Source organism: Lipophrys pholis (genome assembly GCF_963383615.2).
Source record: "Lipophrys pholis genome assembly, chromosome: 11".
Lineage (NCBI taxonomy): Eukaryota > Metazoa > Chordata > Actinopteri > Blenniiformes > Blenniidae > Lipophrys > Lipophrys pholis.
In genome coordinates, this window is record NC_137631.1 from 19,587,376 (window position 1) to 19,604,958 (window position 17,583).

The window sequence follows — 17,583 nt, forward strand, 5'->3', positions numbered from 1 at the left end:
GGAGACGTTTCCTCATTCGTCGCCCTTTTCTTTCTCTCTCTTTTTTTTTTTTTTTTGCCTAGCCATGTTTGTTGGTCCTCTGAGCATGTTGCACATAAATACTGGATGCAGAGACAGCACAGTCATAAATATTAGTACAACAGTAATATGAACCATTCTTCTCAGAAGAGTCATTAACCGTGGGGCTGGACATTGTAAAACAGAGTCATTTTTTAATCGCTCAGCTAAGTGAACCTGTGCAGCAGTGTCTTACCAATAACAATAGCACTTATCGCAGCGTTCCCTGTGGTACAATTAAAATTCCGTCAGAGTCTTCAGTCTGCCTCCCAGCCATGCCTGCTGTTTCTCGGCCCTCCTGGGCCACGTCAATTCCTCTGCTGCAATGTATAATTCACGAGCCACCAAACAGCATTGAGGACTCACCTGGAGACTCGCGGGCCCAGCAATGCAGAACTGCACAGGGGGACATGTTGTACATGGACCTGGGAGACATTTGTTAGGGTCGAGATGAGTCTGACATGGAGCCTCACATCAGCCAGGGCGTCTGTGATGTCAGGGTCACCCCGATAGTGTTGCTCTTCCATGGGGATCTTCCACCTCCGTGCCTTTTTTCAGTAATGCATGTATGCTTTCATTTTCCTCTGACCTTTCTTCTTCTGTCTTCTGAAAGACAATTGTGGTGTCCTCTAAAACTAATTTGGATGTATATCTTCTATTTGCAGACAATTCCATAGCGATGCATTGGAGTAACCTGTGGAGTCTCAGAGTGGTTGCTTTTAGTTAAAGCCAATTAGAAATGACCAGAAATAACAGCGCCTGGAGACAGAGAAGTCATTTTTCTTTGAGCCTCCCAAGAGAGTTGGCCTCTCCATGGATTAAGTGTTTTAGTATATTAGGGGGCAGCTGATTAGAATCATTGTGCTTTTTTAATCATTAAATTGTGCATGTATAGTTTATAGCTGTATAATAGCTAATAAGACTAAGTGTGTCACAGCAAAAGGGAGGGTTGTTTAAATGACTTTGTGTATGAAGCACAGCCTCCGCAAAGACTGCCAAAAGACAGGAGAGAGGTCCTTGAACGAGCTCATCCATCATATTTTCTGACTTTTGATGAGACGGGCATTAATGCAAGGAGAACATAGTATCACATGTTTGTACTCTAACCTTGTTTTATACTTTCTAACCTTGCAACATTAGTTTAAGCTTAGGGGAAAAAAAGATATTATTTCACTGAATATAAGAGTGTTTTTCAGCGTAAGCCACACAATGCCAGCCACAGCTCATTCTGTGTTCCTTTTGTCTTGCACTAAGTGGTGATCTTTCAATGAGAAAACTCCGGATGTTTTTGTCATTATATCCTATTATTGTCAAAAGACCCAAAGTCATTTTGTGCTCAGTAGATACTTTTAATTGGAAATATCGAGTGAGTTTTTCTGTATCGTCGGTAACTGTTTAACCCAAATATAAATATGTGTTTTATTAAAAACATTTAATTTCTCTAAAGGGAAAAATATGCGGGGAAATGCATCCCTCTGCCCCTTAGATTTAACCCTCTGAAACTCTCTGCTCCTCAGTAGAGGCCCTCTCAACACATTACTAAAGCCCAGTCTAAATAAGGGACCTGATAAATATATAATAATTCTACTTTCTTTGTCTGTGTTTCTATTGTGTTGCCTCTTCTAATTGTACGGCATCATAAACAACAGTCTTTCGAACAAACCTGAGCTCATTTTTGGAGCTCTATAATGGCCAAGCTGAGGAACACATTAATTTTTTCTCGTTATTTTCTCTCAGGAATGTAGCAGCAATTTGTTAGTTGGAACAGAAGGCAGAAGATGGACTGCTGATTGTGGCTTCATCTATCATTCTTAAGATGACCATGGCTGAGCCACCATTCTTAACCAGCAACCTCAGGAGTCAACTAAAATTAAGAGTCCCATACAGTGACCCTCATTAAGACTATAAGCAAACCTTCCATTCCGGTGTGGAGTTTCTTTTTTCTTTTTTTGTCAATATGAGAGGCCTTACTAACTAATTAACTGCAGAGAGTTGGTACTGTTGGCATTCCCAAGGCCAGTGATATTGACCCGTAATTCCAGCAGGTGTCTAGCCAGTCCCGCGCCGAACCCTCACTGGCATCTTCTTGCAATTGGGTCTGTTGCGCTGGCTGTGTCCTTGTGTGCGTCGGGCGTGCAGCAGTGGCATGTGGAGCAGGCAGCAGGAAGCAAGCCTCCCTGTCTCCCCAGACTGAACAGTGAATGAGGATAAGTGAGGAGCGCCAGTCAATGAATCAAGCAGCAGGAAGGGAGCAGCCAGGGGGGGAGTGTGACGTCCCCACGGGAGAGGCCTCGCATTAGGAACTTCCTCGTCTGTGTGTTTCTGGCACAGGTTAAATGGATCGCTCCCATTAGCGCGCTGAGAGGACAGCTCCATTATATGAAGGAGACTGTAACTTTGAATGTCACGGTGCAACAACCCCAGAGCACGCCTCGTCTACCAGGGAGGCAGGGTGACAATAACCATCCATGATAATCATTCCCTGTCAGGCTTTAAGGAACCTGAAATTATGACGTACAGCCTGCCGTGTGCCTCAGACTTCATTACAACGCTGTCACTTTGAGTCGCCTGCGATGGCACCGCGCTCCACAGCCGGCTGCAGCACTGTGGCTGCCAAACCCCAGACTCACTCTCCTCCTGTCTAAATGGCATGTTTACAGGATGTGTGGCCCCCTGCAGATAGATGTGGTGCAGGTTAATCTCCAGTCGCCTGCACAGTGAAACTCTTCCTCTCTAGCGTAGGCAATGTCTCATGAGAGCATGAGCTGAATTGTTTACCGATGCAAGAAAAAAATATGACTGATCAAAGGCCACGCAGTGACAAGTATCCCACCCTCCATTGTAACAAATGGTAATGCAGAAATTAGAATTCAGGTGCTTCTTCTTACAGGCAACAGGCTTATGGTTCAACTTGAACCTCTATTAGTGCCCATAATGCACGTGGAGATTTTAAAAGTCAGCCTTCAAGCTGTAAGCATGTTTACGGCAGCCTGTTTGTCAGCCAAGGAGAGTTTCACCTCCAGACTGACCTCTGAACCTGCCATCCAGTGGAGAAGACAGGAGCTGGCAGGCATTGCCAATGTCAGTGCCCAGAGCGAACTCCTTCTTTCTCACCGCCTGACTCATTCGTTGGCTTTATGGCCTCTTCTCCTTGCCACTTCCAATCACAGGGCTCTGAATGACACATAGAGGAGGAAGTGGGCTCGCATACCACCCCCTCTGCATCTTCTAACCTGCATGGCAACATCTTTTGCTAAAATACAGTCATAGTTAAGAGAAGAGTCTGCTAATCCCTAGCTGTTCAGGATTTGATTGGTGGGAGATGGACAGTAATGAGTAGGATCTTTATTAAACGTAGATCTTCAGTCAATGTAAGAACTAGTGTGTTTGTTGTTTTTTACTTTTTTTTTAGTTTTGAGTTAGTCTTTTATGTTGCATTATGTTTTGTTGTGGTTTGCTTTTATCTTTATCTGCGGATGCAGTTATTTTAACTTAATGAATAACCTGTGCAGTGTAAACTGTGAAGTTTTGGGGGAAAGCATGTGGACAGACACACAGTTGAAAAAGACGCCAGCTGGACATTTAGTCAATGCAAGTTTAAAAAAAAATAAATAAATATTCCAAGTCAATTAAACTTTTTCAATTTGTGTTTTTAAGCCTTCGGGATACACACAATATGTTATTGTTTGGAACTTCCAAACGTCTGAAAACAAAACTGTTTGTTTATGCTGAAAGTTCCCCAGGGTATCCTTTACCGTAAATGTCCCCTGGAACATAGACTTGACTGTGCAAATCATTTGTATTACGTAGTTTACCAAAAGACATTTAAAAAAACCGAAATTCCTCCATACAGATTTTATACATTTATTGACTGAACAACAATGTTTAGATAATCCTGCACCTTTCATGTCAAGCTAAAAACTTGAGGTTTTAGAAACATGCAGGTTGGAGCAGAGCGCGTCATGAACATATAATTGTGGTCCAAGTGGTTACTGCTGGGCAAACGTATGTGCATGCGTTGTATACTCACCCTCACAGTACCTTAACTTCCTCTGTTAAAAACATTTGACTAATGCAGTGGTTTGAAAGTGTGAGACGATGAGCCCCCCTCGCGCAACTTGAACCACACAGGGCCCCCTACCTCCCACACCACACTTTCTTTGTCTCACATTAAGTAGTCAGTTGGTTGACTGATGGACTTTTTTATTCTCATTATCGGACATTTTTAAAAATCGAAAACTTCTCGATTGCTCATAGATGCTTAAAAAAAAACCTGAAAAGATAATACTTTTTTTCTAATAAAAAAAAAATTCTGAAACATTTATATCAAAATCTGTTGTAAAGCTGTGTTAAATTTTTTTTTATTGTTTTATCTTCTGTGTTTTTTGTTATATCTTCTGAAAAGTTAATTAAAAAAAAGATTCTGCCGAAAACAATTTTCCTGACCACTTACACTTCCTGTTGTTGCAACCCGATGAAGCTGCTGCACAATTTGAGATGTCGATTCATAAGCAATTCCAGATCCCTCTTCAGGTTTACACCTTCATGTTTTCATGTACGGACACCTTGCTGCATAGGACAAATGGTTTTTAACCTCCATTGTCCTCCTGAGTATTAAAAACTGCATCTCATATACTGTATCATACTGGCATTTTGCAACGCAAGCAGGTCTTCTTCTATCATGTCGATTCAAAGCTGTGAACTCACATTACAAGGTATTATCGCCCCCTACTGTAAAGGAGTGTGAAAAGACAACACTAAAAATAAAAAATACTGGCAAAATAACTTTCTCCCTGAAAATGACCCAGCAATTGGGAAAATGTGGTTTATAAAATGACAAGATGCTGGCGTTAGGCAGTCCTTTCAAAGTTTTCATAACTTTTTACAGCTTAAATAAATTGAGTACATTCATGGAAACTTGGATTACATAATATCTTTTCCATCTTGGAATATTTTTCTGTTTAAAAAAGATGAAATGTGAGGATGTCTATTTTGCATTTGTTACGGCACAGCAAGGTCTGAACTAAAGCCAGGAAAAAGCTGCCTGTTAGTCTTTCCCCTCTAATACACTTTCCACTAAGCAGGCCTGCTATGTTCTTTACATGGCCTGTGAAGTTGTCTCACCCATCAAAACAGAGAGCAAGTTAACTCCATAACATAGTCTTTTGCAGGACCATCAGCTCCTGTTGGCTTTCATGTCGTTTGATTGAAGTGTTGAATTAGAATTGCATCACTGTTTATTTTCTAATAGTGCAATCTCACAGTTTGGTCGTGACGACGAGAACAATACTCTTGCTCCAGCGCAGACTGCTTGCTCCTAGGTGACTGTGTTCCTTCTTTTTGTTCAGCAGATTTGATATCAGTTGTGTTTCTCTTCGTCTATAGGAGGCTGAAGGGCTTATTTGTTTTCCCCCTCGTTGCTCTTTGACTCGTTTCCCCTCAAACGTGTCTGAAACATTGTTATCTCTGGCCAGACGCCTTCTTCACAGAGAGTTATTGAATCATGTCAACTTGCTGTCCCCCGAGTTTCAAATGCAAGCTGTAGAAAAATTAGCCATTGCTTCCGCATGACAAGTGGGATCTATTAGTGTGCTTTCGTCCTGCAAAGCATGAGCATCCAGAGAGCCGCTGGGGACCTCAGCTGGCTGTGTGCTTGTCCGCATCAGGCTCCTGGGGCATTAGAGCAATGTTGCAGACAGAAGCAGCAGCCGGAGTCTCGGCAAAAGCCGGCGTGGCTCATTTGATGAGTTGACACCTGAAGGGGTGAGGAGATGCGGTCTGAGCGGCCGTGGCAGAGCGGCTCCACCTCTGCCTGCCTCGGCCAGGTCTGACTCATTATGGTTCGATTGACCACTTGTTTTACAAGCAGTTTGCAATTGCAGATATTGCTGCTTGTGTTCGTTTTACACTTTATCAGATCTGTTACACCACTACTGTGAAAGCAAGGACAAGCCAGAGCAACTCAAGCGATAAACACAGCAGTATTTTTTTTTCTTCAAAAGTAACAGTTGCCTTCTTACCAGTTTTTGTTTTAGTTTACTTGTCCCGTATACTTAACCTGATGTTTATAAAAACGTCAATATTTAAGATTTCAAGCATTATAAATATTGTGATCGCTACAAATATAGAGTGAGATTTTTGTTGGAGGCATTGTGCATGCATGTTTTGCGTTGGTTTTCTTTGTTTATTGATTGTGTCAAGCATTGTAGCCAGTTTATAGCTTATCAGAGGCAAAGAGAGTCACATGCGAAGCATTCAATGTGCAGTAAACAGTCCCTTAGATCTAATAATGTATTTATAGTGGATACAATAAACTTGCCTCAGCTTGAAAAACATTGTCTGTAAACTTTGCAAAAATAAAAGCATCTCCATTAAAAAGCCAGCTCTGCATCAGAACACCGAAGTGCAAACGATTCCTTTGGTCATCATACAATGAGCAATGATGTACTGAAAATAAATGTTGTACGAGTAATATATTTAAACTATATCCCTGGTTTCTATCTACATTTGTGTCCATGGTCTCCCTTGAACAAAGTCCCAATGTCACTGAGGCTTCCTGTGTAAATAAAGGACTAACTAACAAACATTAAGGTCAAAGTATCTCCATCTACCTCAGGGCCAAAGGCTTACTCATGCTCTGGCCCAATCAGCGAGGCTACTCAACACATTAGCATACCAAATGTTGTTTGTTTTAGTTACATTTACATCCACTGCCTGCAGAGAAGAGAGTCTCAGCCACCTTGTCATTGTTGATGCTGCATGGCCGCTAGTTAGACACCAGCCTACACACATAATTACTGGGGGGGTGCCACCTAAGTGACCTTGGTCAGTCACGGTCTGATGAAACACAGGGTTTCTGTCTCTGTTGCTTTCATCACTATCAGCCCGCTATCAGCTAAGTTCCATGTCAAGCAGGCGGCGTGTTTGCTCTTTACATTTGTTTTTGACATTATTTCTCATGTTTGTTTTCCCTTTTCTGCAGGTCTCTCAGTAACAAAGAAGACACATACCTGTAAGTAAAACAATTTTCTTCTGTTTTTAATTAGAAGACGGGGCATATTACAAGTCTCACATATTGTAAAATACTTTACTTTTGATATGGTAAAATACAGTAGAGATGATATCTTTTGTGTTGGTGTCTGTGCTGACTCTTTTTCATCATCCCCCATGGACATGCGATTGCAGGGCTTGCTCAGTAATAAATCAATACCTTCAATGAGATCTGTGCCATCCACTTTCACCATTTTGTATTCCTCCATCTCCATGCTGGGAAGAATATGATGATAACCCCAGAGAGGAAATTAAAATGCTATGCAGTCTTATGACTGCTGGATAATCATGTACATTTGAAGCAGGCAGTGTGGTGAAGCACCTCTTTGTTTTCCGTTTTCTGCAAAGCCTTGCAGCTGAGCAACACGGATGTGGTGTTGTGTGGTGGTTTGTAACCTCTGAAGCTGCATTAACTACTGGAGCTTGTATTCTTGAGTTACAGATCATATCAGCAAAATTGAAAGCCTCAGACACAGTATGTGACACATGTCTGGCACGTGAGATGCCACGCTCTTTTGTGCACTTCAATAATAATACACAGCTTTTGCCTTATCTAACCACCTCTGCCTTTTCAATCTCAGTCTCCTCATTAACAATTGATGAACACTCAAACCTGTAGGAATCAATGATTTCCAAGAGATTTGTACTCTATTCTGACACATGTGAAGTGCAATCGAAAAAATGTGTAAAAACACTTTTGTGCAGTGTTCGGCAGTGTGTCTGTGCATTCGTGTACATCCAGATGTGTGTGTTCGTACCCCACTGTGTGAATGGGAGAGACTAGCCCTGAAGGCTATCCTTTCTCTCTGATCACTCTGATGAAACTTGTGGAGAGGGAAGGCCAGAGGGCTTTTCTCTAAGAGTGGTCTGAGCATTTCTGATTGTGCGTAGCTACAGCTCCCCCTGTAAAACACCCCAGCTCTTTCTTACATCAGAGGGCAGGGCAAAGGATATGATCTTCAATACGAGACAGCTCTACCTCACCTAAACAGCTCCGTCAAAACAGTAGCATGATTGTGTGTTAAGCTATTTGCTTGTCTGGAGGGGCTGTGGTACTTTTTGATGTGTGCATGCGTGTGCATGTGTGCATGAGTGTGTTTGTCAGAATATCTTCAAGGTAGAACAGAAATGCTTGGACCCACCATCCACCACCCCACTATCTTAATTAGTGCGGCGCTAAGCACCTCCACACTGGAAGGGGGCTCAAATCAAAGAGCATGATTTAGGAGTCTTGGGTTCAAAGCCCTGGGCAGAGACTGGACTACGCTGTCTCATTTCAGGGAGAAATATTCAAATCTTGTCCATGTGAGGAAATCAAAGTAAAGCCCCTTAACAAGTAGTTGATTGGTGTGCCTCACAGACAGGAAGCGGTTGTAGAGCCTCGTCAGAGCTGTGTGCACAAGAATAAGTTCAAGGGCCAGTTAATGGTCATTGAGAATGTGGAGGGAAGGTGTTTTTCAGAGAAGTCTGGTGATTATATTTCTGGTGGAGTAATAATGAGGGAGATGTCTACGCCCTAGATGGTTATAGCCGGGCTGTAGATCTATTTCTGTTCCCCGAGTGAAAACATTGGCTTCCCCACTCCGCCGGTCCACTCTGCCGTAATGTGAGCTTGGCAGTCTTGCTTGTATGTGTATGTTTGTGTGTGTTTAGGAGGTCTTCCCAGCCCAACCTGGACCACAGGGATGGACTGTGTCTCTGACTAACTCCCCACTCTGCCTGAGTGATCAAACTGCTGGAAGCTCCCTGCCATGCCAGTCCCCTCATCAATATAAATTACAGAGGCAGCTGTTCATTGGCAGCGTCCTCTCTTTTCCTTTTCTCTCTTTTCCTTCTCTTCTCTCCCTCTTCCATCTACCCAAATTCACTAATCATTAAGCCATCAGAAGGTGAAGTATTCTAGATGAAAACAGATACTTATATCACGGTGCCAGAGGCGGTGACGTCCTCTCTCCATTCAGGACTTAAGCAGATTTATTGTTTGAGGCTGCATCCTCTCTCCTCTGTCTGTCCCCTCTTTCTTTCTTCATTTCCTGAGAAGGGGCTCCCCCTTCACCAGTACTTCACTCTACCACATAGCTGTACTTCTCAGTAAGATATCAGCTGTGGTTTTTCTGCAAATGTTCTGGACAGTTTTCGATATTATCTGTGACATGCAATTAAAGTAAAAGTTTATGGACTTCTTAAACTGACAAGTCTGAGGAGGATGTGACAGTAAAAGATCAGTAACGTCATTTATGTGTTGTCTTTTTTTTTTATTATCTTCAGTGGTGGACACCACATACGTAGCACCGCTGTTTGCTGCCTTGGCAGGGCTGCGTTGCTGTTAGATGAGTTTCTGTTTGGACCTGTTGAGAGAGTTGGTGCGGAGCAGAGGCTCAGATGCAGCAGCTGATTACAGTGAGATTAGACGTCTCACCTCTAATCTACAATCAGCAGTCTGGGACTCCGTCTCACGGCTCGTATAGCAGAAAGCTAGCTAACACATATGCACACAGGTCATGTAGTGAGGATGCTCTCCTTGCACAGAGCAGATCTCCTGATTACCCAAAACTAATCCTCTTTCTTCCTTTTGCAGCTGTACGTATACGACACGCTGATCATATGACTGATCAGGCCATGATGCATAACAAAGACAAGGATCTGTGTATCCACATTAAGTGGTGTAATTGCAGTTTTCTTTCTGAAGGAGGATAAAATAACAATATTGGGACACATTCAAATAAGAAACACTTTTATAAAGAATAGAGTGGAATTCCATCTTATCTGAGACTGGAAAACACTGAAAATATGACAGAGGCACCATAATTAATTATGAAAGGCTTTTTAAAATTTTTTATCGGGTTATTGAAATAACACACACACACACACACACACACACACACACACACACACACACACACACACACACACACACACACACACACACGTCTTGAAGACTTAAATCTGTTTTGTCCTATAAAGTTATTATAATATATTTTTGTTTGTGTTCTTTTTGCACCACCAGCTGGGCTCTTCTCACTAATTCTATTCTATTCTATTCTATTCTATTCTATTCTATTCTATTCTATTCTATGCTATTCTATTCTATTCTATCCTATTCACACTGTTTGTCAGTTAAGACTTCAAAATATTTCTGGAACTAATACAATAACTTCTATTTTGTTGTATTGTCATCTATTCACACACATTATAACTGTGTGTGTTATTGTGTTGTCTATGGGATGTGTCTGGCTTCATATTGGGAATAAAATGGCCAGAGGGAGGCAGTAGTACAAATGTAACTCTGGAAAAAGAGAAAAGAAGACAGCCGAGGCTTCCTCACTTCAGTCTGCAGATACATTGTCGAGAGCTCGGGTGTTTTCCTCCCTGTATTCATCTCTATTTTGGTGACAGACTCCTTACACTGATTGAGAAACATGGCTTTACTCCTGCGTCTTCATTTATTTGCTCGCAGCTTGTATTGAGTTCCCATCGTCAGCAGTGTACACGTACTATTCGTGCAGCCTATCTTTTTCAGAGGAACCACATGATTTAGACTTTTCTTAACAGTGTTAGAAAAAGAAATGGAGAGTTTCAGTGAAATTTTGTCATTGAGCCTCGGTTTTTACACTTGCCTTTTTTCTTTGCAGAACATTAAAATAAAGCAGTCTGATGCACATTTTTTGAAATTTGCTGAGATCCTTATTAATCTCACCATTGTAAAGAGTCCTCTTTACTACTATATGACATAGCAGAACCTGCTCGGATGTCTTAGTTGTCGACTGGTAATGCACTGACTTTTTGAGTTGAGATAATTCCGTTAATCAAACATGAGATTTATGGTTCTTAATAGTGCTGTACATTGCCAATTTAGGAGAATAATATGTCCCAGTTGCTGTCTAATTTTGCTTGGCAACAGGCGCACTCCTGTGGAATCGCCCGGGGCAGTGAGAGTTGTCTCTGCATAGCTCAGTGTTCCATGCTCAGTGGTTGTTTGAAGGTATTTCATCACATTGTTGCCTTGATTCAGCTCTGTGGGGATTTGTTAGTTGCACTCATGTGGGAAGTGCATCCAGTACATTGTTAAGCTAGGGCTGATAATGAAGATCAGCCAGCCAGAGTCCCCTGAGCTACGCAGAGAGAGAGATAGTCTAGTGAGACGCGCAGCGCAGACATAGTGGAGCAGGACGAGCACACGCGGCAGTACACACAGACACAAAGGAAGCACAAAACATACAACACTGAAGACTGTGGTGGTGTGTTAGAACAAAAAAAAATGCAATGCAGTACCACATGCTGTACAATAGATTATCATCCAATACGCTGTGCATTCTTGTTCTTACCAAACATAATTCTGAGTTGTAAAATTGACATTATGGTGTTTAAACCTGAGTTGAGCAATATTGAAATGATTTTAATGTTGTTGCCGTTTTGTTAGAACTGACATCGACAATGCCGGGCACCAACTACGTGCGCAGCCTCTTCTTTCTGTGGAAAGTTATTTGTTTCTCAGCGTGGTACGGGGACTGGTTGTTTCCTCTTCTCCCAGAGCAACATTGAATGCTTAAATTGACACAATCTTTTCCTCCTTCTGTACTGTAGGTTATGTTTCATCTTACTCTATTTGTTTGCTCCACAAAAAGAGTATTTTCTTTTTGGACATTTTGGTTTAATCTATAATAGACGGCAATTTTTTGTCTGAAATAGGTCAGTGTAATCACAACAGTGAGGGATGGACAGTCACTGTAAAAGGGAAATCAATAGAGCCATCTATTTGTCGTAAACCAGGCCAACATGATTTTTCTCTATTTTTCCTCTCCTGCTATGTCTTTTCCTCTCCAACTCAATATGGCAGCTCCTCATTTTTCAGTAAAAGCATTACTGTATGTCTGCCATTTTGTAAAATTGCAAATGGCCTTTGTACATGCACTTTCTTTGCATAAGTTTTTCTTCATAAAGTCTCTTCTTTTTATCATCTTTTCTAGGCCTCAGGGACTTTCATGAGGTGGAGTGTAGTGAGGGGGCCGTCAGGTTGCAGGGCAGGTTTTTTTGCAGGGCCGCGGTTGCGCTGCTTTTGTTGGCTTTTAATCTGGCTCTTCTGTCTTTCTGGGAATATGAACTGGAGTAAAGACAGACCCTGTCAGCTTTTGCTCAGCCTTTCCCTTTTGTGTCTCATGCAAAACTGAATAACCCTGACTTGAAGTGTTGTCAAACCACAGAACAAGAGTAAGTGACATGTGACAAGGACACAATGCTTCGATGGGCCAGCCAGAATAAGTGGCCCCGTCTGCTGCCGGTGATTTCTCGTATGCCGGCTGTCTGCCGCCTCGGGTGAACGGGGGCCAGGGAGCGACGGTGGCTTCTGCCAGGCGAAGCGGTTGGCATGGCTGGGAGGGCACGGCTGGACTCGCTGTCGCTGCAGCACACAGTCGGCCCATCGCCGCACCGGCACAGGTTATCTTTCTCTCATTAGGTTTCCGATGCCTCATCATTTTCCCGTAGTGTACACACATTGAGCACAGGACAGGGGTGTCAGCGTGTAATGAAAGGTTTGATTCATGGAAGGCGACAGAGGCGGAGGTCATGGAGCTCCTCCAGATATGATCCTGACTGATGCTGATGGGGAAGCTTTGAGATGAGCTCCATAATAGTTTGTTCTTAAACTTATCACCTGTGAAGATTTGGATATTTCTTTTTTTTTAAAAACATACTTACAGTGTGGCAGAAAAAATATCCAATTTATTGTTATAAATGATCTGCATAATAATAATTCTGCAATGTTACACATAAATAAAAGCAGGTAAGATAAGCACATGTCATTTAATTGTTGAAATATTGTGGGATAAATTAGTAAGACATGCCCTGTAATGTAATTCTTTTGAATTTACGAAATCAATATTAATCATCACAGTGCATCAAAGGAAAAAAGAAACATCAAGACAAAACACAAAACCTGCATACCGATCAAATGTGAAGAGAAACTCAATTAGATCATTTTCTGTGGGGATCATAACTTTCCCACAAATAATGTCATTCTGTTTGGAAACAAAAGTAGGAGAAGAAGTTCCACATGCAGAGAAGAAAGCAGACGTGCTCACAAAAGCTTTCGGTGATATTATACATTGACATTTGTGCTGATCGCGTTGTGCCCATTTTGTTGAATCTGCTTTATTAGAGGAATCCTGTTTTTTCCGCGTTGCTATTAATTTGTGTTTCTGTGGGTGTGCTGTGCGAGAACAGAGAAATGTGGTTAACCCATTGTGAAGTTAGCCGTCATCATTAAGATTCTGCAGATAACAGGCATGCGGATTTCTTCTGCTCAGCATTATAGGATCCCAGACATCAAAGGCAGGTTTTCATTCTACTGTGTCTGCGGCACCGTGTAAGGGGGGGAAGAAAAGGCAGGTAAGGAGATATGGAGTCAAGAAAATAAAGCAGATCGGGAGAAGAGAGTGGAGCATGTATCCTGTACATCGCTATGTGGGAGTCAGGTGACACCATGCTCTATAATGTGTTTGACACCATAGAGGGTCCCACCTGCATAGTTAGCACCTTGCTAAATTGGCGCCCATTCTGATTAAGTGGCGCAGCCCTTAATAACACCATGGCTGACTGCAGGTTGGCTCACTTTAAAGATCAAGTTCATTCCTCACTGCGATCATTAGAAAGTGCAGATCTGCGTAACTCAGAACTATTTATTTATGTTGTTTTGTTTTTTTTCTTACGCCCTTCAGCTTATGCACTCAAGAAGCCTTCTTTTATATCTAATCAATATAAAAAGGGCTGTCAATAATATTTTTCTTTGTGCAATTCCGGTAATACTATTTCCTGTTCTATTACACATGTATCACAATGAAGTTCCCCTTAATTCAGATTACTTTCTTTCAGCATGGTGCCATTATTCCTCTGCCATTACATCAGAGTGAGCTGTTCTACAGTAAGAGTATTGAATATACAAGCGCGAGAAATATGCTGTTCTCTAGTATTGTGCTGGATTACAGAATCAAGGTCGACTCACAAGACACAGAGCAGCATTATCCCTTAATCCTGTGTTTTGGTTTCAAATAGCCTTTTTACACCTAATCTTCACAAGTAAAATGACAAACATGAATAGTGAGGTAGGTATTTAAACGTGCATTACCTGCAATGTTAAGGTCAAAGGCTTATGCTGACTTAAAGGGGGCTCTGTATTTTGTGAAAGAACAGACAATCATGTGTTATTTTGCTGCGGCTCTATTACAGAAGACTAGGGAGTCTTGTGATGAAATTCCCTCAGGCCGTTTCAGATGGTTAAGTCTGGGAACTTTTCATCTAAGCTATGACTCATATCGTGTTTGTTTCTCCACTTTATTTTTTTTTTTCCTTGTGGACTTTGAAATCTTGAATGAAGATACTCTTTTCCCCTCTCGCTTTAACCTCTCACCAAGTTTTATTTGGCCTGCTGTGCTCGGGCATTCAGAGGACAAGCTCCACTGAGTCAACAGATATAGCGAGTACAGCGCTTACACCACCAAGGTAGTGCCTCCCCTTGACCAAGCTGGTCTCTGTATGTCCGTCAGGCTCAGCTGTGGCAGAGGAGGAAACTTAAAGGTGCTGTGAAAGACTAAAAGTGGGCCAGCCGCTGCTGCCTCCTGTTGACCTACCTTGTTCAGAGGGTCCAGGTACAGACTGATGACAGGACTCCTCCTCAGCGGACCACATTACTAATGTGTGAGGGTGCAAGAGGAACACATCCAGTGATGAATCACTCCCCTGCACCCGTGGCATCCTCATAAGTCAAGAGTAAAAAGTGTTGAGAGTGCGCACAGTAAAGAGATTCTTTGTCCCGTCCACCAAAGAGAAACTCCATGCAGGCCTGGTGGAAGAGGGGAAGGGGGAAGGCTAAGTGGTGCACATCACACATAGCCTGAAGATCTCCCTCAATCTTGAGAAAAACAGTCCCTCCGGTGGGTGGCTTGTTTTTTAAAAGGCTCAAGGAACTTAGGAAAAGTTTCTTTCATGCTTGAACAGAGCTGTTTTTTTTAATAAATGAGAGTAATTTGCAATGAGTTGATCTGGGATGTCTTGCTGGACCCACTGTATCACCTGAAGTCACATTAATATGTGTTAGTTTAAGTTAAAGCTTTTTTTTTTTTTTAAGGATTCTGCACTTAGCAGTCCCAGGAAAAGGCGATGCTTCATTATTCACTTTACTGTTTGAAGAGTTCGCAAAACTGAGAAATTGTTGCTCCCAGAGCAACGAAAATGCAAAGTGATTTTAATCTTTTGTTTTAACCCAATAACGACTTTTAAAACGTGATAGCTGTGCATCAGTTTGTATTGTCTTCTGTTGTCTTCTTCATTTCTAGCCTCAAGCCAGAAGGTTAAACTATTTTAGTTTACATGCGTACCCCCCCCCCCCCCCCCCCCCCCCCCCCAAGAGCTGATGTCGGGCTATACTGGTGATGCTGGGGGAGTGTGTAAGTTTGACGCTAGGTAATACATCACACACTCCAGGGGGTCTCCCTGGTATGCTCCTCAATAATGAAGTTCATTCGTTAACTTCTCCCTCAAAGGCCAAGTTCCCCTGCTGCCCTTTTCAGCAGCCATTGCAACTCTTACTGGAGTCACCCTACTAACAGAAAAAAAGACACATCATCATGCTTTTCCCCTTGACAGGCTCAGTGGTTGCCTTTGCGGAGCATGAAGAATAAGCAGGTCCATTACCAATCCCTCATGCCTGGTTATAGCCATAATTATCACAGGGAAAATGACCTGCTCTGTTTGGTTTGCCGTAGAGGGTCTGCGCCTTCCTAATCACCTCCTCCTTCCCTCCTATCGTCTCCATGCCATGGAGATGGAGCTGGTTTTGGGGGAGTCTTGCCAGTTCATTAGAATTCACAGGGTTCCACCTCCCTGCCTAGCCAAGCTAAGCCTCTCACACAGGCTGCCATGCCTGCGATAATCTCCTCTCCTCGTTCCCTTTCGCTCCTTCTCTCTCTATCCTCCTATCCTTTTCCTTTCTGTCCCCAAGGGCAGCCTCACACAAAAGAGATGCAGCACAATTCATTGTTAAATCTGATTTCTATTGATCTATTGAAAGCATTGCTCGGTGAGATATATGATAGCTTTCCAGCTTCATTGATGAGCTCGCTTTACCACTTCCTTTTTATCATATAGACCAAATAAACTGTTGTATTGCTTTTATTTGAATGACAACCTTTATTCAGTAAGTATTTGTACTTAGTGAAAAAAAGTTTTTCAGGTTGTATCAGCCAATCAAGTTCCTGTAGGCAGATTTTTCCAACTGAAGTGCCCAGAAATAGGTAGATATGGTCTGGCTTTCAACTTAGCAAACATATGATGAAAAATAAATAAAAGATAACTCAGCAACTGTACTTGTGCTAATCACAACAGGCACTATAAAGCAACTGGAGGCATTTGTAGAAGTTGTTTATTTAATTATTCACAGCATCCTCTCATTATCCTGGTCATGAATAAAAGGGTGAATTTACTGTTGCCACATATGCAAGTTTACATTAAACACTGTGATGTGTGGCCATTATGCAGAGAGAACTTTCCTGCAGTGATAACATGTCCATCCATCTTCTATCCCACTTAGGGGTGCAAGGGGGCAGGAGTAAGCTCCATCTAGCTAAAGGTCAGGTCACCAGTTCATCACAGGGCAAACACAGAGAAAAGAACAGCCACACACACACACACACACACACACACACACACACACACACACACACACACACACACACACACACACACACACACACCCACATCCACGCCTCGGGGCAATTTAGGGTCACCAATTAACCTCACATGCATGTTTTTAGACTGTGGCAGGAAACCGAGGTACTTTGAGATACCCACACTTGAGAAGAACATGCAAACTCCGCACTCTGGCTCTGTGCAGTCCATCATTCTCACCTCACGGTGAAACTACCTCTGGTCTCAAGTCCAGACTTGACGGCCTTTCTGTGCAGAGTTGGCATGTTCTCCCTGCACATGCAGGAGTTTCCTCTTGGTACTCCACAGTCCCAAAATATGCTTTTGACTTTTAATTTATGACTGAAATTGCCCATAGGTGACAATGTGACGGTGACTTTCAGCCTGTGATGGGCTGACCACTTGTCCAGGTTGAACTTCTTTTCATGGATGGATGGATGGATGGATGGATGGATGGATGGACATTGAGAAAAGTCATGCACACACAGAGAAACCTGCAAACTTACCACAGAAAAGTACCTTGCCCTGGAATCTAACCAGGGATTTTCCTTTGAGGCTTGATAGCTCACCACTATAATGCAGCGATAACATAATGCTTGCATTTTTTTCGTCTCGGGTCAAAATCATGAGGATTGATTTGATTTGGAAATACCACAGGCCTGCGTTTTTGTGTTTGTTGAAGAATATTTAAATTCAGCTCTATAAATAACTGTGGCAGTAAAACAAAAGGCTATAGCCTTGTCAAGCGTTCACTATAAGTACTATGTTGTTGATTCT

General features: G+C 42.3%; 1 protein-coding gene across 1 annotated transcript in view; it reads left to right on the forward strand.

The window, feature by feature from the left end:
- roraa (RAR-related orphan receptor A, paralog a) overlaps positions 1–17,583 on the forward strand; it is a 183,731-nt gene that overhangs the window by 117,733 nt on the left and 48,415 nt on the right. Inside the window, exon 2 of the mRNA XM_080474700.1 lies at positions 7,040–7,069. Within this exon, the coding sequence (XP_080330826.1) occupies positions 7,040–7,069 (30 nt within the window). The remainder of the gene's footprint in view (positions 1–7,039; positions 7,070–17,583) is intronic.